The sequence below is a fragment of the Sceloporus occidentalis genome, unplaced genomic scaffold (assembly GCF_023333645.1).
Source record: "Sceloporus occidentalis isolate IW3139 unplaced genomic scaffold, rSceOcc1.0.p SCAF_2, whole genome shotgun sequence".
Lineage (NCBI taxonomy): Eukaryota > Metazoa > Chordata > Lepidosauria > Squamata > Phrynosomatidae > Sceloporus > Sceloporus occidentalis.
The window spans coordinates 8,940,546-8,967,328 of NW_028316982.1; the positions used below are offsets into that span (position 1 = coordinate 8,940,546).

Consider the following 26,783-nt stretch of genomic DNA (forward strand, 5'->3'; position numbering starts at 1 on the left):
TGGCAGTTAATGTGGTTTCAAACTGCACTGTTTCTATAGTTTGGATGCATCCACAGTCCCCCAAAGTCATTTTTCTATGTTTTGATCAGAGGTGAATGGACCAACCTGGTTCAAAAGAAGAAGACTACTCTTAGGGTTGCCATTAGTCAGGGCCTCCAAACCGGGACAAATGTAGGACAAAATTTTCAAATGTAGGACCTATTTTTTTGGGGTCCTACATTTGAAAAAGAGCCTCGCTGAGGGGAGGATTCCTTCTGCGCTTGGGCTCCGTTCACGGAGCCCAAGCGGAGAAGGAATCCGCCCCCAGGGAGGCATTCTTTTCCCCTTGGACTCTGTTTTTGCCAACTGAGCCCAAGGGGAAAAGAATCCCTCCGCTCAGTGAGGATTCCTTCTCCGCTTGGGCTCCGTTCACGGAGCCCAAGCGGAGAAGGAATCCGCTCCCTTTCCCGGCCTCTGTGGAGGCTTGGCCTTCACAGAGGCCGGGAAAGAAGGAGGAGAACGCCCGCGATCGCTGCAATTGCCGCGATCGCGGGCGGCCCCCTCCCTTCATACGAGGCTCCTTTCCCTGCCTGGCGTCCGTCGCAGGGGGGGTGTCCCGGGGGCGGGGCCAAACTGGGGCGGGACCATGCGGACCCGCCCCAAACCAGGAAAGTCCCGCCCCCAGGCAGGATATGGCATCCCTAACTACTCTATAATCCCAGAAGAATCCCTTTGGCTGCATCTCCATCTGCATTGCAGAAATAATGCAGTTTGACACCCCTTAAACTGCTATGGCTAAATGCTATGGAATTCTAGGATTTTTAGTTTAGTGGGGCACCAGAGCTCTTTGACAGAGATGGCTAAATATCTCACAAAACCTCATAGCATTGAGTCATGGCAGTTAATGTGGAGTCAAATGGTATGATTTCTGCAGTGCGGACAAGGCCCTTATTTCTTGCACACAAGGCTTGAGCAAACATGACCATGATGATTATCACACATATCCCAAACTTGGTAACCTTGGATGAAACCTCCTTCCTCTAAATCAGTGGTTTCCAAACTTTGGTATTCCAGGTATTTTGAACTCCAACTTGCTATCAGAAAAAAAAAAAAGGAAGTTGTACCTTCATCTTTGTTCCACACAGCAAGCACTCGGAAGATGAAAGCACTGAAGGTGGCTGCAAAAAAGCCACGCCAATAGTTGCGGACAGCAAAGAACGTTGATGTGACTTCAATGCTGAAGAGGACACCTGGTGAGACAGAAAAGAAGGAAGCATCTGGGAGCCACTAAAAAATCAATACTGTTTATACCAAAGGGAATGAAGACACGATCCCTCAGATATTGCTGAACTATAATTCCCTTTGTCCTTAATCACTGGTCATAGTGACTGGACCTCATGCGAGTTGAACACCGACAACATCTGGAAGGCCACAACTACTTCCAAAGAATAAGAGAATACACATGCAGAAGAAGCCACACTGACTGTAAGACAAATTCCAAAGCACATATTGCTCTAACACCTTTACTATAAACACTGCTACTAGAAAAAGACACAAAAATATCTGTGCAAGCTTTCAAAACCAAAAAGCTTCTTCATCAGGCAGACATGAAGCCTCTTTGCCCGATGAGGCAATGCAAGAGAAAGTGGGAGGATGTGTCAGTGTGAAGAGGCAGGCACCAGATCCCATCTGATCTTGGAATCAAAGCAGGGTCAGCTCTAGTTAGTACTTGGATGGGAGACCATCAATGGACAGCATGTACTGTAGGCTATATTTCAGAGGAAAGAACTGGCAAAACCACCTCTGAGTTTTCCTTTCCTAAGAAAACCCTATGAAATTTATGGGGTTGCTATAAGTCAACAGGCTACTTGAAGGCACATACATACATTGTCTGCATGCTAGGCAATGCAGTCTGCAATTTCAATACTCATTTCCAAAATGCCATTACATTGGGGGGGGGGGGGATGAAGGCCCTGGCGCTGCTCTGGCCCTCCATCTCTATGGCTTCCTGTTGATTCTGGTTGAGAATGGCCAATGCAGTTGAACTAGTAGGACTACTAAAGATTATCTTAATGGCCTGGCTGCTATTGTCTTTTGTTAAGAGGAATTATAGGCTGAGAGGTCTCCACAATTTAACAGTGGCTGAGGAATTATTGGAAAGGGTGATGCCTTTTCCACCCACATCCCACTCCTTGCTAAAGAATGTGGTGAGCAAGATAAACCTGTAAGAAAGGAACACAAGAACAAGAATAGCAGATTGAGTTAGACAAAGACAGACAAAGACAAGACAGAGAACCGACCATTTGGGAAACTCCTAAATAGCTTAAGGGATTGGCTGTCCCCCTACAGATTTTATGTGGGATCAGTAGGGTTTAGGTGTCTGTTGTTTTTTCAATACCAAACACCCACCTATGCACAAGCTATACATTAGCAAATAAATACATATTACAAAATGTAATACGAATTGCTTAAGATGCCACTGGCCTAATTCTAAAGGAAACAGAATTCCAGGCATGTGTTACACTTTACAGGAGTGATTCCCAAACTTTGGTCCTGTAGGTGCTTTGGAACTCAACTCCCAAAAGCACCAGCCAACTTGGCCAACAGTCAGGAATTCTGGGACCTGAGGTCCAAACCATCTGGAGGACCAAAGTTTGGGAACTAGAAGTCTACAGGTTGAGTATCATTTATCTGGAATTGAGAAATACTCTGAAAACCAAAATTTCTTTCAGGGGTGGCTGAGATAGTGACACCTTTGCTTTCTGATGGGTTCAGTCAACACAAACTTTCTTTCATGCACAAAATTATTTACCTTCAGGCTATAAGTATAAAGTATATATGAAATATAAATGAATTTTGTGTTTAGATGTGGGTCCCATCTCTATGATATGTCATTATGTTATTTATACACAAATACAGGTAATCTAAAATATTTACAAATCCAAAATCCAAAACACTGCTAGTCCTGAGGGTTTTGAATAAGGGAGGCTCAACTTGTAGTAACTTCTTTCTTTTTGTACAATTAAGGTATCTGTAACACTATTATGTAAGGCAGAGGGAGGTATGCCTGTGGCGATTCACAGGCGGATAAAAACCGCCATGTTTTTATGATGCCTTGGAAGCATGTTTTGGCTCGGAAATTGCCCCCAAAATATAATAGTAACCCATGGGGATTTAGTGATCTCCTAAGGAGGCTCCAGGGACCACCTACATCCTACAAAGCATGCTTTGTCCACTTCTGTTGTGAGTTTTTCATTGCACTGGCAGTTAGAATGTTAATTAAGTTCAGGGTGACCAGATGTCCAGGAAATGCCCTACATTTCTACCTTCTGTCTAGGAGGAATTCTAAAACGTCCTCCAATTTGAACAGAAGCATGAATTTATGTTTATATGAGTGTTTTTAGCTTTCAGTTTGGTATGTCTTACATTTTTCTTGAGTGTCCTGCATTCTGCAGTGCTTCGTCCTCTTTTGTGGTTATGGCATCTGGTCCTCCTGAGTGTGACACTAGAAGTGTCAGTGAAAATTGATTAAAACCAAACTCCCTTCCCAGAACAGGACAACACAGGTATGTGTTCACTGATATGTTCTCTTGTTTACCAAGAAGCACCAGCATCTGATCTTACAAGAGATACTCTTTTTGCTATGCTGAGTTCCAGCAACCTGATCCAATGACTAGCCCAATTGCAGCATCTCAAGAAGGAAATCTAATCTTACCACCAACTCACTGTCCTCCTCTCCCCAATTTGGAAATTACTCAATTGAGATTACACAAAGTTTACCAAAACACAGGGCCAACAACAGACTGTGGCATTAATCACACATGCATACACGCACACGCGTGCACACACACACAGAGTGTGTTTATAAAAGGCCAGTTTTATTTTAAAGGAGAGCAGGCAATGGGTACCAATCCAGGGTTCCACTCCAGCTCGAAATCCTCCTCTGCTTCCTGCTATTTGCTTAGTTGTTGCTGTTGTTGTTGTGACTGTATGCCTTCAAGTCATTTCTGACTTATGAACATCCTGAGGCAAACCTATTATAGGGTTTTCTTGGCAAGATTTGTCCCAGGAGATTTGCCATTGCCTGAGGCTGAGAGCATGTGTCTTGCCCAAGTGGGTTTCATGGATGAATGGGAAATTGAACCCTCGGCTCCAGAGTCAAACACCCAAACCACTATGCCATGCTGGTAAATATCACCTTCAGGTTTGAAAAGCAGTTGTAGGCAGCTTTTCCTTCAACACAGAGGCAGCTGGTTTAAGCATGCATCTTAAACAATGTGCTCTCTGGCCTTTACACTTCCTTTTTCACCACTAACAACTGTCTAGACTTTCAGGCAAGGATTGGTGAGAATTATATTTCAGTTTCTTTCAGATCCCATCATACTGAAATTAAAATCTGAGATGAAGCAAAAATGACAGATTCATCCATCTTGGGGAGATGGGTGAGAATTCAATTTCAGTTCATACTCAATCAGAATTTACAAAATTTAGCAACGTCCAGAAGTAGGAGGAAATGAAATTGACAGCCCATCCATAGGAATATGTGGAAAAAAATTTATTGAGGCTTGGTTTTGATCAGAATTTGGCAAAATTCAGATGTGTGGAAGAAAACAAAACTGACAGATTTATCTGTCCCAGACCCAGTACGGTGTAGTAGTTTGAATGCTGGTCTAGGACACTGGAAGCCTGTGTTCAATTACCCATTCAGCCATAAAAACCCACTGAGTGATCTTGGGCAAGCCATACTCTCTCGGCCTGAAAAAGAAAAGAAAAAGGCAATGGCAAACCCATTCTGAACTTTGGAGAGAAATCCCATGATAGGTTGCCGTAGCATCTCCATAAGTCAGAAACGACTTGAAGACACATGACAACAAACTTCAGAGTTATGGATGTTGGGTAGGCACAAGGAACTGCAGCTTATAGCAGTGTAAGGTTAATCTAAACATTTTAAGGAATATTATATATAGCAATTGTATAAATAGCTTTGCTTAATTGCATGTCTTGCTTCCAAGTTCCAGTGTTCTCGTCACAAGTCTAAAATATTATGACAATTCCAAAGTACAACCAATGCATTTAGAACACTTAGTGAGGACATTATTTCCTCAGAGTGAACATGGACAAGAAAATTGTTTCTTGGCAAAAATCACGTTGCCTCATGTGAGCACACATGCCAGGATACAGAACTTGGAATTGCTAATTTATTTTTACTGCAACTCCCAGAATTCTCCAAACATGCTGTTTGGGATATTCTGGAAGCTGTTGTCCTCCAAAAGCAATTTTTCCAAGAAATGCAATCATCACGCCACAACAGTTGCTGAATACAGGAATCGCAATATCTGTAATCAATAGTCAACTGATAAGATTAAAATCACCAAGACCTCCTGGAATGCTTTCTCTGTTTAAAAGATGGAGGCAGTTTTTGCTGAAGGACTCCTAACCTCAATAACAGACTGTACTTCTTGTGGCTTCTGTGGGTCCCAGTTGCATTTCCAGGAAATTATATATGAGAGCATTATCTTCAATGTGCACACATTATGTTTTCCCACATTTGTTAGACTTGGTGTTGTTTATATGAATGGCATACTCTATACAGACAGCGTCTTTCTTATCTGAAATTCTGAATTCCAAAATATTCCAAAGACCAAAACTTTTTCATGGGTGGTTGAGATAGTGAGATCTTTGCTTTCTTTCAAGCACAAAATTATTAAAAATATTGTAGCAAATTAACTTTAGGCTATATATGTAAAGTATAAATGAATTCTGTCTTTAGGCTTGGGTCCCATCTCCAAGATATCTCATTACATACATATATGCAAATACAGATATTTCAAAATGAAAAAAATAAAATAAAAACCCAAAATCCAAAACATTTCTGGTCTCATGTATTTTGGACAAGGGAGACTCAATCTATACAGTTGTGTTGACACTTAATGTATCATGCTTATCGATATCACCTGGGGGCTACATCTAGAAACATCACCCTTGTATCATCACCATAGCTCCTCCCTATGGCACAACAAGGTTTTGTTTCTAAGTCTCAGGTTTATGCCCTGAATTCTCAGGGCCTGGGGTAGTTCTGACCTAGTAACCCTACTGCCTAACCTTCCTCACAAACTGAAAGGAAGGAGAGCAATGTAGGCCATGTCTGTAGACCATAGCTCTTTCCCATTTTTCCACAGGTGGAATATACAAAATGTATTAAATACAAGCATATCAGTATGTAGAGATCTTGTAGCACTTTTGAATCATAGAATCCTAGAGTTGGAAGAGACCAGAAGGGCCATCCAGTCCAAACCCCTGACATGCAGAAACTCACAGATGGCCATCCAGCCTCTGTTTAAAGACTTCCAAAAAAGGAGACTCCATCACACTCCGAGGGATTGTGTTCCACAGTCGAACAGCTCTTACTGTCAGCAAGTTCCTCCTAATGTTGAGATGGAATCTCTTTTCCTGTAGCTTGCATCCATTGTTCTGTGCTCTAGTCTCTGGAGCAGAAGAAAACAAGCTTGCTCCTTCCTCAATATGACATCCCTTCAAGTATTTAAACAGGGCTATCATATCACCTCTTAACTGTCTCTTCTCCAGGCTAAACATACCCTAAACATATACCTAAACTGCCCCTAATAAGGTTAGTGGTTTCCAGACCTTTCATCATTTTGTTTGCCCTCCTCTGGATTCATCTCCTCACAGGGCACAGTTTCACTGAATTCATCTTAAAAGGAGCACACCAGGTTGCATAAGATTTTGGGATATTTGCATATACATAATGAGATATCTTGGGGAAGGGATCCGAGTTTAAATATGAAATTCATTTATATTTCATGTACATCTAATAAACATAGCATGAAGGTAATTTTATACTTAATACAATATTTTAAATGTTTTTGTGCATGAAACAAAGTTTGTGTACACAGAACCAACAGAACACAAAGGTTTCACTATCTCATCTGCCCATGTGGAAAATTTTGGATTTTGGAATTCTAGATAAGGGAAGGCCACTGAGAAATGGCCTCATGCCCTCCCTCTCTTCACGTTGTCTTGCTTTTTGGGAAAGCCAGCAAACCCCACAGGAGGTTTATTGAAGATACACAACATAGCAAGAGACACACAGATGGAGGGTGGGCGTGCGTGTTCAGCACAGAAGGTAACAAGCAAGGAGAGTTAGATGTGTCACCAACCTAGGCGCACAAAGCGGCGAGGAGGAAACCAGGCTGTGTGGTAAAGTCTGCCAGGGTGGGCATGCAGTAGAGGAAAGGAGGAAAGGATATTATGCCTACAGTTGGAGAGGGGCTCTACCTAATATCACTGCCACGCCACCACCCCCAAAACCAACCTGGACCCACACTATTCTCACAGTGCAGAACCCTGGACCAACCACACTAGGGGTCAAATGAGAAGAGAAATGCAATGAAGGTGCCTCATTGGGCCCCCAGATCTTCACCTTGCCACACTGAAGTTAAGAGAAAGCAAGGCTTTTCTGGAGACCAAGCTTCCTGATTCCTTAAAACTTCAGCCAAGCCAGAACTTGGAAAGGTTACACTTTGGGGGGGCCTAAAATACCCCCCAATAAAATAGAATTCTCCAACCTGCATGGTCCAATGGCTGTCTCTTAGGGTGCATCTACACTATAGAAATAACACATTTTGACACCACTTTAAGTACTGCAGCTCCAGCCCTAGCAATACAACCTTAGCAATGCTGTCTGGGAGATTTCAGGAGCTATAGTTCAGAAAAGTACATCTTGAGCTCTGATCCCGGCCCTGGGCTACATCCTGTACTGAACCATAAAAAAGAATGAGCAACCGGAAAATTGCAATTTACTTCAGCATTCACTACAAGAACTGCTGTGGATATAGGAAAGTAGGCCAGAACTTTAAGGACGGTGTATGGTCTTCCTGGAAGATTCAGATCCCTCTGTTCCAATGCCAGGCAGTTGTTTAAAACATGTCTCACTGCGCTGCCTGGCACATCTGCTGATGCCACCAGTCGCTTGCTTGTTCTGATGTCAGGATGAGGCACCCAGTCAGGCAATCAAGGCTGGGTGCCTCATTCTAACTTCAGAGCAAAGTAATGGAGGGCCTTTACAACAGGGGAAGGTTTGGCCAGCTCCAGATCCAGGATACTCTGGGCCGCCTTGTGCCAGCGCAGACAGGACTCCCATCATTTTCTATGGTATAATATATGGAACTGCCTTCTACTGAATCCAGCCATTGGTCTATCTACTCCAGTACTGTCTATCCTGACCAGCACTTGGGGAAATTACTTTTTGGGCTACAACTTCAATGCAGTCATAGAGTCTGGGAACCATAATCTGGAAAAACAACTTTTTCTAAGCTCTGGTTCTACTACTGACCAACAGATGCCCTCCAAAGCTTTCAAATGTTTAGATTTGCCCTATGCAGAAAGGTTTAGTTTTACAAGAGGGAATCACTGGAAACTCGTTGCATTGGCTTAAAGAGAAAACTTTATCCAGGGAAGTTATAAAATGGTAACAGATTTTATTAAATTGGAGGACTTTTTTTAAAAAAATGGAGATAAAAAGGACTAAATCTGAGATCTTTGGTATCCAAAGCCAGTGCCCCACTAATGAAACACGGACTTATTTAACTTTAAATGGTGACACTGCAGATTAAACTCAAGACCTACTGCATGCAAGGCATGTGCTCTACCACTCACTTACAGCTTCATCTCTGAAACTATTAGTTTGGTAAAGGGACGGTCAAGGCAGGAATAGCTACCAGACAGGGATGGGCAGTGAAAAGGCCTTGAGAGCAAGTCTTACCTCCGATTGGAGCAGCAAAGCAGCAGCCAACACCCACAGCACAGGCAGCCGCCAGCATCTCAATGTTCCTGGATTCGTTCTGCAAAAGAAGTGAGTGAGAAGTGCACCAAAACCATAGGAAAATCTACAGCCAATGTGAAAGAGCTGCATAAAGTGACAGGGAAGCAACAGTAGACAGCAGTGGGAAAGAATGCATCTATGACTACTAAAAAACAGAATGGCTGCTCCCTTTTTTGCATTCAGGGAATGTACATTTAAACTTGATTTGATTATGCACTGGACACCTGTTCTGAATTGTCACCTTTCCAAAAATATCACCTGAATCCCTTCCCTGCTGCCTTTTAGCCAAAATTAGCAAGGAGAACAGCAAAGGTACAGGGCATCACGATTTAAAATGTTTTAGACTTCAGTTCCTAGAATGAACAGCCAGCATGGTCAATAAGAAGGGATTATAGGAACTGTTGTCCAAAACAATTGGAAGGCTAAATGTCCTCCACCCTTCAACTGAAAGCATACAACATTACTGCAAACCCATACAGCAGAGTTTAAGGTCATCTGGAACTATGGGGAAAGTAGTCTCACATGAAGTTCTCTGCTTTTTGCTAATTCAGGATGCATCTACATTGTAGTAATAATGTAGTTTGACACCACTGTAACTGTCAAGGCTCATTCTATGGAATCCTGGGATTTGTAGTTTTGTTAGCTACAGCACTTGAAGAGGTGTCAAAGTAACATTCGTTCCTACAGTGTAGATACACCTATCTGGAGAAATCATTGCAGAAAGTCATCTTGCAAAGTAAGATATTTCTCTGACCAGAGGGACTGATGCTGGAAGAGAAAGGGTTCCCTATCGCCATCCACTGAATTTTAATCTCAAACTGGCAGAGTTTGGGGGTAAATTCCTGTTTCAAACTCCAGCACCCAAAATCCCACAGTCAGCATGGGCATCATTTGCATACTTACCTCATAAATACCACCAAAGAGAGAGAGGAATTTGCTGAGTAGGGCAGCACACATGCTGGCTATGTGGACAAATGGACCCTGCACAGAAAAGAGAAGAAGGAGTTCAAACAATTATAGGGACACTCACAACTACAGACACTTCACAGACATACTCTCTGAGAACTGATTTGCAGTGGGTTCAGGACAGGGCTAACATCCCACCATCAATGCAGGGGTAAGGAATTGCAGCAGATAGTCTTTATGTGGCCCCTGGATCCCACTTTTGGGGCCCTAAAACCTCACACCAGGCTCCCAAAGGACCCCAATTTTTTTCATTTTTGAGGAAAAAAGATTTGGTATACCTTAAAGGCACCAGATCCTGCAGGGTAAGCTCTGATTGGTTTTTGGATGGAAGACCATCAATGAATCTCAGATGCTGTAGGCTATATTTCAGAGGAAGGAACTGGTAAAACTGCCTCTGAGTATTCTTTGCTATGCTGTGAAATTCATAGGGTTGCCAGAGGTTGACAGGTAATTTAAGGCACTCACACATACAATTTGAAGAGTAAAAATTGCCTGAAGGTTGCACCCAAACAAAGTCCTCCAAGTGTGAGCAAACATGCCCACTCTCAAATTCCATCTTTTACCTGTCCCCCCCCCCCCCCAAATGACCATAGGAAGCAGTGTGACATCGCTTCCTATTGCCACTCTGAAGGGGAACTGGGAGGGGAAAATGCGTTTTTTGGTGCAATTGAGGAGGGGCATGCAGCATGTGGTGGAGTCAGGATCGTCACTGTGAAAACTGCAGATGGATTCTATACCTTTAATGGTTGTGCAGAAGAAGGAATTTCAACAGGTGTTGTTTGTGACCTGATTGCCTGACAAGCAATATCTGCTGAAATTCCTTCTTCTACATAACCATTAGCGGTCCAGAAGACTTCTCCAGTCTTCACTCCAGCAACTCTAGAAGGGGTCAGTGGTTGGGTTTTTTTTTGTGTGTGTGTGTGTATAATTGGTGCCTGGACCACATGCAAGTGCCTACCCCTGTTCTAACATAATACAGCTTGAGTTCTTCCCCTGCAAAAGTTTATTTATTTGTCTCCTGCCTTTTTCCAACCCTGGGACTCAAAAGTTGAATATGCAAAATAAAGGAAATATATAAAAATGCACATATCAGCCAAAACATTCAACATATTTCTAAACTATGGATAGAATTAAAAGTAGTTTTAAAACATATCCACCACAAAGCAAGGAATAAAAACAGCACATATTGCATATTGTTGTTTTTATTCTCCACTACACTGGCTTCTCCTGAGCTTGCACCAATTACAGTTTTGGATTCCATGTTGGGTGGGGGATTCTGGGAGGTGCAGTCCAAAAGTTAATAGTTCTATACTCTGGGACTCATCCCCATGTGCTCAACTCTGGCTGCAGCACAAGAATGCAATGGTCTTTCTCACTTCTTTGCCCAAAGGCATCCCGCTGCCCAGGGCACACGTCAGGCCAATCACTTTGGCCACAAATGTCTTGAGGGTAAGGTATTCCTTCAGCACCACACCCCGCAAAATGGTCTTCATTTCTGGGATGCCAGAACCTGGAGAGGAAAGAAGGAAAGGAGAGGTGTGAACAGTAGGGACAGAATTGATTGGGCACAAGTTTTCCCTCTGTGTATCTTGGGTGGGAATCATGTAGCCCTCTTGACATTGTGCAACTACAACACCCAGCAGCCCAACCCAACAGAGCCCACAGTGAGGAATTCTGGGAATTCAGCATCTGGAGGGTTGAGTTAAAGACTGGCTTATCTAGAGGTATTGCTGCACCCATTCCAAATTGTATGGAACAGTTCTGGAACCTTAGAATATACACAGCCTTGAGTGAATGGGTCCAGAGATGGAGCTTGGAAATGTTGCCTTTTTTGAACTGCAAGAGATTTTGGAAGTTGCAGTCCAAACAAACAAACAGACAGACAGACATTGCTAAGCACTGGTCTGCCAAGATGGAGACTACCTCTCACCAAGCACCTATTCACATTGTATAATTATAGCAAATATGACTCTACTTCAAATGCCATGGCTGCATCCTAGAGAATCCTGTGACTTGTAGTTTAGTGAAGCCCTAGAACTCGCTAGAAGAGAATACTAAATGTCTCTCCATAAAATGCAAATTCCAGTTGCATAGGATGGAAGCATAGCAATTAAAGTGGAATCATAGAATTATAATTACATAGTGTGACAGGACCCACAAAGTAGTGAACCAGGGGAAGGGAGGGCTATCATAAAGATGGCTTATGGGAATTAGTCAGTTCACATGGACAGGAAAAACTTGCTAGGAAATTCTCTGTCTCTCAATGGAGGAAAGACCTTCTTCAGGATAGTCCCATATCAGCTAGGGTGGTGCATGGTATAGTAGGCCTTTCACATTTGCTGGGGTTAGGGGCACAGGACCCCCATTAAAGTGGGGGAAAATGCAAATAAAAAGAAACACTTCTTTTAACCTGGCAGAACACCTCTCTAGGAATCTCTAGGTCCTCCAGTGCAACTCTATGGTCACCATCTGGCAGAAGATGACCACAGAATTGCACGGGAGGACCTACAAATGCCTGGAGAATTGTTTTCTCTAGGAATCTCTAGGCCCACCAGCCTGACTGTATGGTCAACGTCTAGTAGAGTTGCATTGGAGGATCTAGAAATTCACAGAAAGAACATATTAATCAAACATGCAAATAATCAAATCCACAAAAGTCAAATCTGCAAAAGTGGAAGGTCAACTTTACTTGTTCTTCCAAGTCCCATTCTGCCAAATAAGCAACCTCTCTACCATGACTTACCCACTGCTTGCGGAGCCAAGATCTGGGTGAAACCGGCTGAAAAAGTGATGAGCACCACTGGGTAGGTAACCCAGGCCATGTACTGCAGGAAGATGTTGGCGTCCAACCCTCCATACATCCACTTCTGGGCTGCACATAGACACAAAATGAAGTGGAGAGAGAAAAAGAGAGAGCATGTAGATAAGAAAAGGAGGCACATTCCCAGTGAATAGTAACTACATTATAATTATAGTCTGGTACTAATAAACCATCAATTACAATCCTTACAGCCATCATTCTGCCTTCAACTCATTATTTTTAAACCAATCCTTTTCTTACTTCTCCTTACCTATATCTACTTATATTTTCTTCCTTATCTCTAAAACCTTTTCCTCTCTGTCCAAATAAAAACATTCATCTACTAAATTTCTATTGCTTCCTTTCTAGCCTTCTTACACTTACTCTATACTTCTCCCTACGTACTTAAAACATTCCTTAAAAGCTCACACAATTTACTCTTTCTTCCCATCAGTACCAGCATGATTTTTGGTGAATTTGACTTTCTCATAAACAATTAGATATTACCACCCAACTTGGTAATTTCTAACCAGCATGGTTTATGGTCACTGCTATGCTGGCTGGAGTATAATGGGAAGTGTAGTCCACTCCTCCTAGAGAGCATTATGTTAGAGAAGACTCTAAATAAGAAGTGCCACTTTGTTACACTTGGATCAGATCTCATCTGGAGTTCTTGTGTCCACTTCTGGGAACCATAGGTGGAATGTGTTCAGAGAAAGGTGACCAAGAGGATGAAAAGACAGGAGCCTAAGACTTTAAAGGAATGAGTTAGGGAGCTAGATATGTTTAACTTGGGGAAGAGATAACTAAGAAGTGAGATGATAGTCATCATTAAATATCTGATGGTATCTCATGTAGAAGATAAAGTGAGTTTGTTTTCTGCTGCCCTACAGGCTAGACCACAATTCAGTGGATTAAAATTACATGAAATGAGACTCCATCTAAGTATTAGGAACAACTTCTTGACTATAAGAGTTGTTTGAGAGTGGAACAGACTGCCTCAGAGGATGGTGGATTATCTTTCTTTGGAAGCCTTTAAACAGAGGCTGGACGGGTAACTGAATATTTGTGCACTGCAGAATATTTCTGCACTCTTGAAGCCCTTTCCAGCTCTAGGGCTGCTGCCACGCTGCAGAATAAATGCAGTTTGACACCACTTTAATTGCCATGCCTCAAGGCTTTGAAATCCTGGGATCTGAAGTTTGTGGTGACACTAGAGCTCTCTGACAGAGAAGGCTAAATATCTTCATCCGAGTCTAATCCTGCTCTACATATGATACGTTCAGCATACGAGTTACAATTTTTCTTCAGCACCACATGAGTCTCTTCTACACAATCACTTTTTCCATACGCAACCCTACAGCCCTTCCATCACTACCACCATTACCTTCCTTACCTTGCAGGCAGGTGGCTATAGCAAAATCCATAGCCCAGCTCACCAAGGCCATAACCAATCCCAACAGGATGAGGAAAATCCAGTCTTCACCCACTTTGGAGATGAGGAACTTTTGGCATCGCACTGTACAGACTGCAGGAAGAAAGAAAGAGGAGGGAGCACATTAGAACAAGGGATGTGCAGATGATGCATCATGCACATGAGAGCAAGAGGAGATGGAGATGGAGGATGCTCCAAAGAAATTCTTCTTCTTCACAGCCAACTGGACCTCTTGGATGTGTCAAGAACCAGTCGTGTCTGAACCCTGAAGAACGTTTAAGTATAATTTCCAGAAGACACACACAGAGAGTTTGAGCCTGCTTCTTAGGAGAGAAGTTTCAAGTTTCATTTAATACAGAAGTGGGGTAAGGGTGGCTTATGGGGTACATGTGGCCATCAGGGTCATTTCTGTGCTCCCTGAATGATCATCATTGAGCCATTTTGCTAAAAATGAAAATTTCTGTTGCTGTTGCTCTTTTACATGAAACCGGCTGCATCCACACTGCAGCAATAATCCAGGTTGACAGCACTTTAAATGTCATGGCTCAACACTATAGAATTCCAGGAATCGTAGTTTGGTGAAATATTTAACCATCTTTGTCAGAGAGATCTGGTGCCACAATGAACTACCATTCCTAGAATTCCATAGCATGGAGCCGGGCCAGTTAAAGTGGTGTCAAACCAGATTGTTTTTGCAGTGCAGATGCAACCACAGTTATAGCACTATGATTCCATTTAACTGCCTTGGCTGCATCCTATGGAATTCTAGGGTTTGTACTTTGGGGAGGTACTAGAACTCGCCATGGGATGGAGCCATGGCAGTTAAAGTAGAATCATAGTACTATAACTGCTGTATGAAAGGCCCTCTGAAACAATCCAGAAGTCGTGATTTTAGGCACAGCGCACTCTGTGTGCGTGTGTTTTATGTGTGTGGGAAAAGGCACTTTCGGATCTCTCTGTCATCAAAAAAATCCCCCAATAGATGTGTGTGTGTGTGTGTGTGTGTGTGTGTGAGATAGGGCAGAGCCTAAAAGGTCACTGTGAAGCAAAACTGTTCCTATAGCAGTTGAAATCACCCATCCCTGTCTGAAATGGACTTGGCTTATCCAAACTCACAGCCTCCAAATTAAGTCTTTTTCTGTTCTTCAAAATCTAATTTTTAAAGGAATGTGATATCCAGGGTTCTGCTGGTATCTGAGAAAGGCATGTGAATGGAAGGCAAGGTGTGCGGGGAGAAGAGAAACTACTTGATCTGTCTGTGGAACTCCCTGCTATATGACATTCATTTCTTCCCCTTTTTGTTGACCTTCCAACTACCAAGAAAAGCCTACCCAGATTTTAGCCCACCAGGTGTTTTAATGAGTTTTAGCAAACTCAACTCCCTAGAGTCTTGACATTGTTTTTTTAATCTGCAGCACTTGACTACTGTGTCATGGTGTTGCTCTTTTATGGAGGTTTATGGATTCATAATTTTAATACTTATACAGTACCCTGGATGCTGGGATTGGAACAGACAGATGAGATGTAGATCATCATGAATAATAAATCAATCCTTTCCCCAGAGATTCATTCACTTGCTGAAGATCCCCAGGATCTGCTTCTGCAGTAAAGGATGATGCATAGTCTAGTAGAGAAATTGAGGGTCCTTTGGGAGTATAGCCAGAGTTTGGAAAAGTTCAATTTTTTTGGACTATAACTCCAAATATTCCTGGAAGTGTGGACTCTGGGACCTGCTGCCCCAAAAAGAAGTTATCCAAGTTCTAAGACTTGCACATCTGAGGCAGTGTGCCACTCTAGCAAAGCATGTGTGTGTGTCCACTTATGGTAATCCCATGAATTTCTTAGGGTTTTCTTAGGCAAGGAATATTCAGAGGTGGTTTTGACATTTTCTTCCTCTGAAAGCACCTGATATTTGTTGGCAGTCTCCCATCCAAGTAATAACCAGGGCTGATCCTGCTTAGCTTCCAAGATCAGACAAGATCTTGTGCCTTTGGGATATTTAGGCAGTGATTTGAGTGTTAGACTATAATTTTGGAGACCAGGGCTCAATTCCCAGCTCTGCCACGAAGCCCTTGGGCTAGTCGCACTCTCTCAGCCTCAGGTGAACACAATGGAAAACCTCCTCTGAATAAACCTTGCCAAGAAAACCCTACAATAGGGTTACCATAAGTCTGAAATGCCTCGAAAGTGCAGCAACAACAAATGCTGTTCAGCCATACATAAGCATAGTGCCTACTTGTTATGATGTTGAAGGCTGGGATGTGATGCAAATTCAAGTGCTTGAAACAAGCTTCCTTTTTGTTTGGCTGGTTTTGTAAATCAATGTTTACTTTCATAGTGTGGGGCTGGCGGGGGGGGGGGGGGCAGGAAGCAACCAAGCCTTTTTTAACAGAATATTTTTAGACATGTTTCTGTGAAACAAGTCCTGCTTTGTTGAAGGTAATGGTCTCTATTCAAAATGGAGGAGCCTGCTTGATCTGGCAAAGTCAACGGCTCATGCAACAAAAACCATGAATGAGTTTGATGATTTGGGTCAGCATGAACAATGCACCCCAAAGGAGTGTCTTCCCTGGGCCAAGTGCAACATGATGCTCCCTGACAGTAGCTTAGCATTCTGGGCAGGTGCTGGTTACATAACCAGACAAACATGTGCATAACATCCCTTAATTATGCAGCATCGTTTGCATAAGGAGCAGAGCATGCCAAAGTTACTATTTTCAACTAAAATGGCCAGGTTGGGAGGTATAGTCCAAATGTACAACTTTACCTAGATACTTTGGGGAGTGTCTAATGGTATCTGATTTCTAATAGTATCTGGACATAAGATGGCATTGTTGTTGTTGAGTTATGAATGCATGGGTTATTGGATTGGTTATACAGTCACCCCTCCTAACTCGCGGATCTAAGATCCATGACCCTGAATATCTGCAGAGGGGCGATCTACACTGTTTGCAATGGTGCGTGCCTGGCGGCTTGAATATGTGCATGCCTCCATTTTTGCGGGGTGTGTGTGTGTGTGTCCCCGAAATGGATCCTCCATGAAAACAGAGGACCTGTACTTGGAATTGTCAGAAATTGTATAGGCATCTTGATGTGTGCTTTCACATTGTTTCTGACTTATGGTGACCCTAAGACAAGCTTATCATGGGGTTTTCTCACCAAGATTGGTTCAGAGGAGGTTTCTCAGTGTTCCTCCCTAAACTGCACATCCCAGAATTGCATAGGACAGAACGATGGCAGGTAAAGTAGAATTGTAGTGCTGTAAATGTATGGAGTCAAAAAGCCCCACAAAGGGGAAAGCATATTGGTAAAGCACGGGTGGGCACACTCCAGAAGCTAGAAGTCCACCCCATCTCTGTGTGCTTTCATAGCTACCACACTTCTCAGGGCATTCTTGGGTGGAAGTGGTCAGTTGGAATTGGGCTTTGGTTTGAATGTTGGGCTATGACTCTGGGAGACCATGGTTCAAATCCCCACACAGCCAGGGAAACACACTTGGTAACCTTGAGCAAGTCATACTCTCTCAGCCTCAGAGGAAGGCCACAGCCAACTTGCTCAAAATTAATCTTGCCAAGAAAACCATAGGCTAAGGTCATCGCAAGGTAGAGAGGAGTTGGAAGTACATAACATTCACCATCACAAGGAAATTGTCTTATATATATTTTAGGACAGCCAACTTGATGCTTTGGTTTGAGTGTTGGACTAAAACTCTTGAAGACCAGGGTTCAAATCCCTGCACAGCAAGGGAAATCCACTGGGCAAGTCACATTCTCTCAGCCTAAGAGGAAGGCAAAGGCAAACCACCTCTGGAAAAATCTTGCCAAGGAAAGATAGGTATACCAAAAGGACCACACAAATCTGCCCCTGCAGTAAAATTATCCCAGGTATGCTGGCTGTGGCATGGGAAAGAACACACAGCCTCAAGAGAAGAAAAATCAAGCAAGGCAACATTTACTGACCCACTGAAACTTGACATCTATATTACCGACGAGTTAAAACAAGCTGCGCTGTTTGTCAGCAGGGCATTAATTGACCACTGGGCACAGGTGGTGGTTGATATATGCTTTATTTCTTGGAGTTTCTAAGCCCAGCAGTTGTAAACTTTCATCCGTATTAAATCTATGACTGATGCTGGAGCTTCACACTGAAACACCCAATTTTTTAAAATAGAAAATACTCTTTTATAAATCAAAGTTTTAAATGTATTTTCATAGCCAAGGAAATAATTTGTATATTTATGTAAAATCTTTTAGAAAGGTGAAATACAAAATATAATATACAGAGTGGGCATCCTGTTAGACTTACAGTCTTGCAACTATTTCCCATTCATGTATTGCCACAATCATAAATGGCCACTAAACCCACCTTAAAATCAAGCCAGTTACAATGAGGGATGGAGGGTTTTTTTTCCTTTGTTACATTTTCATTCATTTTATACACTCCAACTTTCCATATGCTTACTATCTTCCTTAAATAAAGTTTATACATGTTATAACAAGAAACTGTATTTTTTTCTAATAAATTTATTACTAAAAATCTTATGCATTGCTAAGACTTTTATTTAGGCTTGGTCTACTATTATTCTTTTGACTTTATCTTCCTATCTTTCTCTTTCTTATGTTTCTCATTAAGTAGTTAACAGCTCTGTTAGTTTTTTCAGTATTCCATAATTAGATTCCGTTGTAGTTCTGCTTCTTCTGAAGATTTGCCATTTAGCCAACGGGGCAGTTTGTCCATTTCCATTGTGTCTGCCACTTTGATTAACCAATCATCTAGTGTAGGAATGTTATTGGAATTCCATTTTTGAGCAAGGAGTATACTAGCAAAAGAAACCATATATAGATATTTTTCCATCCCTTCCCCCCAGCTTGATTTGATATCTTTTTATTCATGTTTAGTAAATAGACTTCCGGTTCCATCTGAAAGTTTATTTGCAACATTTTAACAGACAGTTATATGAATGTTTGTTCAGAATCTTTTTAGTCATGTTTAGCAAATAGACTTCAGGTTCCATCCGAAAGTTTATTTTCAACATTTCAAAGACAGCTATATGAATGTTTGTCTAGAATCATTTTATTATGGGACAATTCCACCACAGGAGGGATGGAGCTCTGAGGTGCTGGAGAGTGCAGGACTAAAGGGTGATGCATCCAGCAAACTGCAGTGTGCCACAGAGCTGCACCAGGAACCCACACAGGCTGTTATTTATCACAATGTTTAAAAAAGACCAGAGCTAATGCCTGGATTTGATGGACTCCAAAGTTCAGGGGGTGTTGGGCAGAGTCCACTGGAGAAGCAGTTTGGTCAAATTATGGTAGCAATGGTGACACCTGGATTTCTTTGCTTCAAATACTACCAGGTGGCTGATTTTAGCAGCCCTCTACATTTCCCATAATGCTTCTGCTGAAGTGCTGCTCCAAAGCACTGGCACAAATTAAGAAAGTGGTCCCCATGATGGTTGATGCCATTTTTAATTTTCCTGCAGATGCAGATTCTGGGATTAGAGGTTTATCACAGAATCACAGAGTTGGAAGAGACTCCAAAGGGCCATCCAGTCCATCCCCATTCTGCCACGCAGGAGCTCACAATCAAAGCATCCCCGACAGATGGCCATCCAGCCTCTGTTTAAAGACCTCTAAAGAAGGAGACTCCACCCTCCTCCTAGGGAATGTGTTGAGCAGCTCTTACTGTCAAGATGTTCCTCCTAATGTTGAGGTGCAATCTCTTTTCCTGTAGCTTGCATCCATTGTTCTGTGTTCTAGTCCCTGGAGGAGCAGAAAACAAGCTTGCTCCTCCACCTTAACCCTAACCCAACCCTAATACAAACCCTGACATTTAGAATTCTCAGACAGAGAGTTCCTCCAGTGCAGTGGTTTGAACTTTGGCCCTCCAAATGTTTTGGACTTCAGCTACCAGAAGCCCCGGCTAGCTTGACCAATATTCAGGAATTCTGGGCACTGAATTCCAAAGTATCTGGAGGAGCAAATAGTGCCAAATTACAAACCCCAAGATTCTGTAGGATGGAACCATGGCAGTTAAAGTGGAATAACAGCACCATAATTCTGTAATGGGAATGGGCCTCTGGTGCCCAGACAATTGTCCGAAGGGGACAGGTGACAATGCCAGCCCAGTTTCTGATTACTCAAGATGTGGGAGAGATATTTCCATCTTTTCTGCTCAATAGCCAAGAAGGTCTATGGATGGACATTGGCTCCTTCATTCAAAAGTTTGCCTCAATCGACTTTTTATTTTATTTTAACGTAGTGGACCACCTAAATTTAATCACCAGCTTTCCAGATATAAAGACTATCATGATTCTCTGTTATTTTGCACTTAACCAGCTCAGGAAATGTGTGCTTTGCCGAACTTGATGGACAGATGTGTGAGCTACAGCCACCACTATGTCTTCAGAAATGGAAAGCAACCATTGATTCATTATCCCGGCATGCATTACTTGTACCTGCATCCCTGGCCATCTGCAATCTCCATTTTGGGATGGCAAACCTTACGGCCACAACGTCAAGCCTAATTTTCCCACTTTTTTACTTTCTTCCCCCATCCGCTGCCTTTTTGTACCACCTAGACTAATGAATAGTTCTGGATATCATGAAGGCTTGCACACTTAAGTGGCATTTTGGTTGGCCCTAAATAAAACCATTGCCTCACTCTGGGTTTCGATTCCTCCTCAGTATATCTGCTGAATATACAAAGGAGATTTTTTTAAAAAGAAAAGAACTACAAAACATTCCATACCTTCAATGCCAACATTCAGAACTAGGCCTGCCCACCACTCGCCTCTAACCTTATCTAAGGATTAAGGAACAAATTGTTTCATAGTCCATTGTTCAAATTTCACTGCTCTCCATTCAACTGGGTCAAGGGGAGGAGAGAAATAGCTACTTAAAAGCAGAGAAATCAAAAGAAAGATTAGTCGTCCCCCCCCCACCTTGGCTCTCTCTTGATATGTTGAACTATAGTTCCCACCGTACTAGAGATGATGGGAGTTATAGTCCAACACACCTGGAGGGAGCCAGGTTGGGGAAAGGCGACGGATCATTTTTAACTTGCTTTTGTGTCATCAGAGCAGCTTGCTCCATCCAACAGAGTGTCTTATAACTGAACTTAAAGTCTATAAAAATAAAATATAAATACAAAGATGATTTAAGAATGCTGATTTGAAAACAGCAGTGCTTATCAATTCTCTGTTTGAACAAAAAAGAAAACAGCAGATCACCTTTTAAAAAGAAAAGTTAGTTTATATTTCATAGAGGCTAGGGAGATTTGGGAGGAGAGGTAATGTCACTTCACAGCTTTGAAATCAGCACCAGAAATTTACATTGAATTTGTGGGAGAGGAGGAAATGCCAGCTAGTACAGTAGAGAAAAGATCCAAGACCCATCTGTACTGCAAAATTAATGTAGTTTGACACCGCTTTAACTGCAATGGAAGAATGCTATGGAATCTTGGGATTTGTAGTTTTGCGAGACACTGAGTCTTCTTTGTCAGAGAACTCTGGTGCCTCACCAAACTACGAATCCCAGGGTTCCATAAGATGGATCCATGACAGTTAAAGCAGTGTCAAACTGCATTAATTCTGCAGTGTAGCAGCAGCCCAAATCTTTGTTTGCCAGGAATGTCCATGGTTTGGATCCATCAAATTTCCACACTGTTCTTAAAAGCAGCCCAATGGAGAGAAGACTATGACATTCCCATCATATGGAACCTGAGATGGAACTAATAAATTGATACATGATAGCAGTCAGGTCAGGTGTCCTGAGGACAGGCCACAACTGATGAACCAGCCAAAACCAAGTGAAAGCATTCTTAGACTTTGTGCACAAAGGGAATGTGCATTCATGGATTGTGCATTTGGTTACACTCCCCAAATGTTGCACCTACTCCTTTGGGGACAGAGCAACCCCATGACAAACACAGGGCCCATCCTCACTGCACTCAGACTAATGGGATCCCTGGTCATATCCAGATTTTCAGCCAAATAAGACTCATTCATGTTCAGAGTGATCTCAGATACTGTTTTGTTATCCCTGCTGCTTGCTTCATGGGGCCACATGATGGAAATGGGAAGTAGGGCTGTAATCTGTGAATGGATGACACATCAGATCCATGTGGCCTCACTCAGTAATTTCCTATGTACTTGAAAAACTCTGGGGAAAAAGCATTTCCAATCTTGTGAAATCATGTGACACCTAAAAGCCAAAATCCACATGGTGGAATAGACGTTTCCCTCATTGCTTCTTTCCAAAAGTGGGTAGAAGAACAGGGCCCAGTCAACATGACTACTGCAAAATGACCCAGAAGGATGTATCACGGGCCTGTTACGGACTGCCAAAATAAAGCTGCTTCGGGTCTCTTTGGAGGTATGCTGTTTAAATGATGCATGCATCCTAAGAATCCGAAAGCTGCACCAAAGCTGCACTCCAGTGCTTAGGAATGGAATGTGGCTTTGTCACAACCTCTGGACTCTTAGGACCCATGCATCATTTAAACAGCATACCTCCAAAGAGACCTGAAGCAGCTTTATTTTGACAGTCTGTAACAGGCCATGGTTTTTGGTATTCAAGGTCACTGAGAGAGCCAGGTAAAGAATAGGCATAGTTGCACATCCCTTGACCGTACAGTAATATAATCACAGAGTTTCAAATTGCTATAACTGTGTAGTGTAAGGTGGCCAGAGTAAAAACTGGAAAGGGCTTCTCTTACTGTTGTTTTACACCTTCAAATTGTTTCTGACTTATGGCAAGCCTAAGTTAAACCTATCATGGGGTTTTCTTGCCAAGATTTGTTCAGAGGGGGGTTGCCTTTGCTTTCCTAAAAGGCTGAGAAAGTATGACTTATGGGTTTCCATTGCTGAGTAAGGATTCAAACCCTGGTCTCCAGAGTCATGGTCTAATGCTCAAACTACTGCACTATGCTGGCATGGACTTCTCCTGTTAGGGATGATAGGAGTTGCAGCTCTTCTCCTGGCTTTCACTCTCACCCCCCTGGTCAGCGGAAGAACAACCAGTTTGACCAGTAGCTCTGAGAATTGGCTCTGAAGATGTCTTCCAATCTTATCTGAAGTCTGCTGGTTCTTGTTCAGCTCTCAAGACACCAGTCAGCACAGTAGTCTTCTATAAAAGATCTACTTTTATTCTAATATATACACTATGCACAAAACAATTCACTACTCACAAAACTCACACTACTATACTCCTCAATACCCACACAAAATATTGCCATACATTATTGCTTATATAGGCATTTGTCTCTCCATTCATTATACAGTTGCCACCTCCTGGGCGTGTACATACATTATGATTGACATATCATACTTGGCTCAATCTTTACCTCACATTGCATCATACGTTGCTGTCCACTCAATGACTTTCAGGTGATATCAATTTGCACCTTTTCACTTTGTCCTTGCCACATGTGTCCTTGGCTTTTAGGAACTTCTAATTACATTATATGCAACACCTATGTGTCATTTCAATTGCTTTTGCTGTGTCATGTTACTTTCAAATACATTCATATACATATTATATTTCTTGTGACTATATATCCCATGTTGCTTTTTCCTGACATCTCCATCATCATAATCATCATCATCATCTATATGTTTTAACCTGGTTTTAATTTTTTTCTGATTGTTTAACTGTGTTTTAACGTGTGTGGTTTTTTAAATTTTTAATTTTAGCAATTTTTAAAAATTGTTATAAGCCACTTTGAATCCCAATCTGGGGGAAAAGTGGGATCTCAACAACAACAACAACAACAACAACATCAACAACAGGCTATTTCCCAGAACTGAGACTCAAGGCACGTTACACATTTAAAAGATTCCAATTAAGAAAATACAAAATGTCAGGATTAAAACCAAACTAAGCTATCAACCATATTAAAAACATACCTTCTAAAAAGGTTTTCAGAAGTTGAACAATACAGTTTAAAACAGTACAGCACTTACAGTCCTTTGGTTAAAAGACTTCAATACCAAAACTCTGAATAAAAATGTCTTCACCTTCTGATGGGAGGAGAGCAAGGAAGGGGTCCATTCTAGCCTCCCCAGGGAGGGAGTTCCAAAGTTTAAGGGCAGTCACAGTGACTGCATCTATAGTGTAGAAATAATGCAGTTTGATACCACTTTAAGTGCTGTAGCTCCATCCTATGGAATCCTGGTATTTAACCTTCTCTGTCAATGAAGGCTGGTCCCTCCCATAACTACAAAACCCAGAGTTCTGTAGGATGGAGCCACAGCAGTTAAAGTGCTGTCAAACTGCATTATAGCAGTGTCTTGCTATCTGCTGGGGTTTGGTTCCAAGACCCTCTGTGGATACCAAAATCCGTGGATACTCAAGTCCCATTAAATACAATGGCATAATAAAATGGGGACCCCTATATAAAATGACAAAATCAAGACTTGCTTTTTGGAATTTCTATTTTAAAAAATATTTTCAAGCCATGGGAGGTTGAATCTGTGGATAAAGAATCCGTGGACAAGGAGGTCTGATTGTATTTTTACAGGGTAGATGCACCCTGAGAAGGCCCTTTTTCCTACTCTCACTGGCCATACCTGTGGCGGTGGTGGGACAGAGAAGAGGGCCTCTCTCAAGGATCTCAGAAGTGGGGCAGCCTCTTATGGGGAGATACAGTCCGCCCTTGGCTTACGGGGGGAATCTGTTCCGGACCCCCCCCCCCCCCCCCCGCGCGTAAGCTAAATACTGCACATGCTCAAGTCCCATTCAAATGAATGGGGCTCGTGCATGTGGCGGCGCGGGCACACCACAGGCATGCATCCTATTCATCCGCATGTATGCGGGTGCACTGTACAGTCTGTCCGATAGCCTGAACTTACGTCATATAGCCATACCTTTAATGATTATGTAAAAGAGGGAATTGCAACAGGTGCTGCATATTAGCGGGTTCTATGACCAGCAACATCTACAATTAGCCCTTGGTATCCACAGATTCAAGCTTCCATGGCTTGAAAATATTCAAAATATATATAACTTCCAAAAAGCAAGCCTTGGTTTTGCCATTTTATCTAGGGGACACCATTTTACAGTCCATTGTATTTAATATAATTTGAACATCCACAGATTTTGGTATCCATGAGGGGTCCTATAAACAAACCCCAGCGGACAACAAGAGCCCACTGTACTGAAATCACACACACTCTTCTGCACCACTAAAGGTAAAGAGAAACTCTCCAGTTTTCGTAATGGCAACGCTAGTAACCCTCTGGAGAATACTTGAACAGGGCTTTAGTGAAGTCAATTTGTGCTGCTGTGTTTCCATAACAGGCATTTGATTGCACAATGGGACTTTTAACATAATCCACTGAGCACTAGAATAATAAAATCTTGAAAGGCCGTTTCTGCTGAGTTTTCAAGTTTTGTCCGTGTCCATGTGTGAACACGGCAGGGGAGGGAGGGGGCAAGGTAGTGAGTTTCCAGACTGAAGCCGGCCAACTTGCTTTACACTTTGAAGGAACAAGGCAAGAGCAGCCCACTGACTGTGCTAGAGCCCTCTCGCCCCCATGCCACCTGGGGCTGGTGGAAAGGTCAGCGTTACGTATTGGCTTTGCAAAGTAGACCTGTAGCATGCCGTCCCACTCCCCCATTGCTTATAGGAGCCACAGGCGGTCAGCAGCTGGACCCAGAAGGAGATGCAACAGATGGACTTAGGAAAACATGTTGTCACTCTGGAACAACATTGTTTGTGCATCCGTCAACAAAAGGGGTGAATGGAGTAGAGTGGGAAGACGGCAACCACACCCGGGGCCATGTAGGGACAGCTGAGCTCTGGCTCATGCCGCTGCCCCAGGGAGCCGGCGACATTTAACCAGAGAATTTGCCTCAAGAACAAAGCAAGCCAAGCTCTCCGGGCAGTTGCTAAGGGAACTATTTTAAGGCATCGGGAACAGTAAGATCCCTTGAACAACAATGATGGGGGAACTCTGACTGGAGTGTTGGACAACCCCACCACACACACACAACAGAGGAAAAATGAGGACGGTCTGAGTTTCTTAATGAGCCGTAGGATTTTAGGGATGGAAGAAATTTTTAAAAAGTTGGTCCTCAGACAGTATACTCCCCCTTCTCAAAAGAGAGAAGAAAACAAGACATGAAAGAGAGGCGTTATCTTGCAAACCATCCTTTTTGTGATATTTATAAGTGCAATGTGATGATTTTATAAGTGCAAGAAATACTAGAGGTTGGGAAAAGATCACTTTTCTTGCAATTGCAACTCCCACCATCTTTAAGTCCTAGGACTTGTAGTCCAAAACAGAAAAGAAGAAAGAAGGAAAAGAAAAGGGAACTTTCCCAAACTCTATGGGAAATACACCATGGTATTTCCCTTGTTAATCTGCATTACTTCCAAATTCAAGTATGGTGACCTTACAGGATATTTAGACATGAATGGATGATCAAGTATAACAGGAAAAAGCGGTGACAATGTTCTCAGGGTTGCCTAGGGTGACTTGGAGGCCTGAAGCAGGGGTGGGACCCCTTATGTGGGACCCCCTGCAATGCTTTCTACATTTATGGGGCTATGGCAAGCAATGTGGCAGAGCCAGGGTAGGGGAAAACAAGGCACACAGAAGCTGAGGCAGAAGCCTCCTGTTTGTGGCAGCCTGATGCACAATTTGGAAAAGTTAGATTTTTTACTACAACTCTCAGAATCCCCAAGCCAACACAGCCACAGTGGCTGTGTTGGCTGTAGGATTCTTGGAACTGAATCTATAAAAAGTAACATTT

The 26,783-nt window shown here is 42.6% G+C and overlaps 1 protein-coding gene across 3 annotated transcripts in view; it reads right to left on the reverse strand.

Moving 5' to 3' along the window:
• CLCN2 (chloride voltage-gated channel 2) overlaps window positions 1–26,783 on the reverse strand; it is a 91,564-nt gene that overhangs the window by 24,371 nt on the left and 40,410 nt on the right. For all 3 annotated transcript variants that reach the window (XM_089508717.1, XM_089508715.1, XM_089508716.1), the window contains exons 3-8: window positions 13,984–14,115; window positions 12,531–12,659; window positions 11,164–11,297; window positions 9,725–9,802; window positions 8,762–8,840; window positions 1,104–1,229 (exon numbers count right to left, since the gene is read on the reverse strand). In XM_089508717.1, coding sequence (XP_089364843.1) covers window positions 1,104–1,229; window positions 8,762–8,840; window positions 9,725–9,802; window positions 11,164–11,297; window positions 12,531–12,659; window positions 13,984–14,115 — 678 coding nt within the window. The remainder of the gene's footprint in view (window positions 1–1,103; window positions 1,230–8,761; window positions 8,841–9,724; window positions 9,803–11,163; window positions 11,298–12,530; window positions 12,660–13,983; window positions 14,116–26,783) is intronic.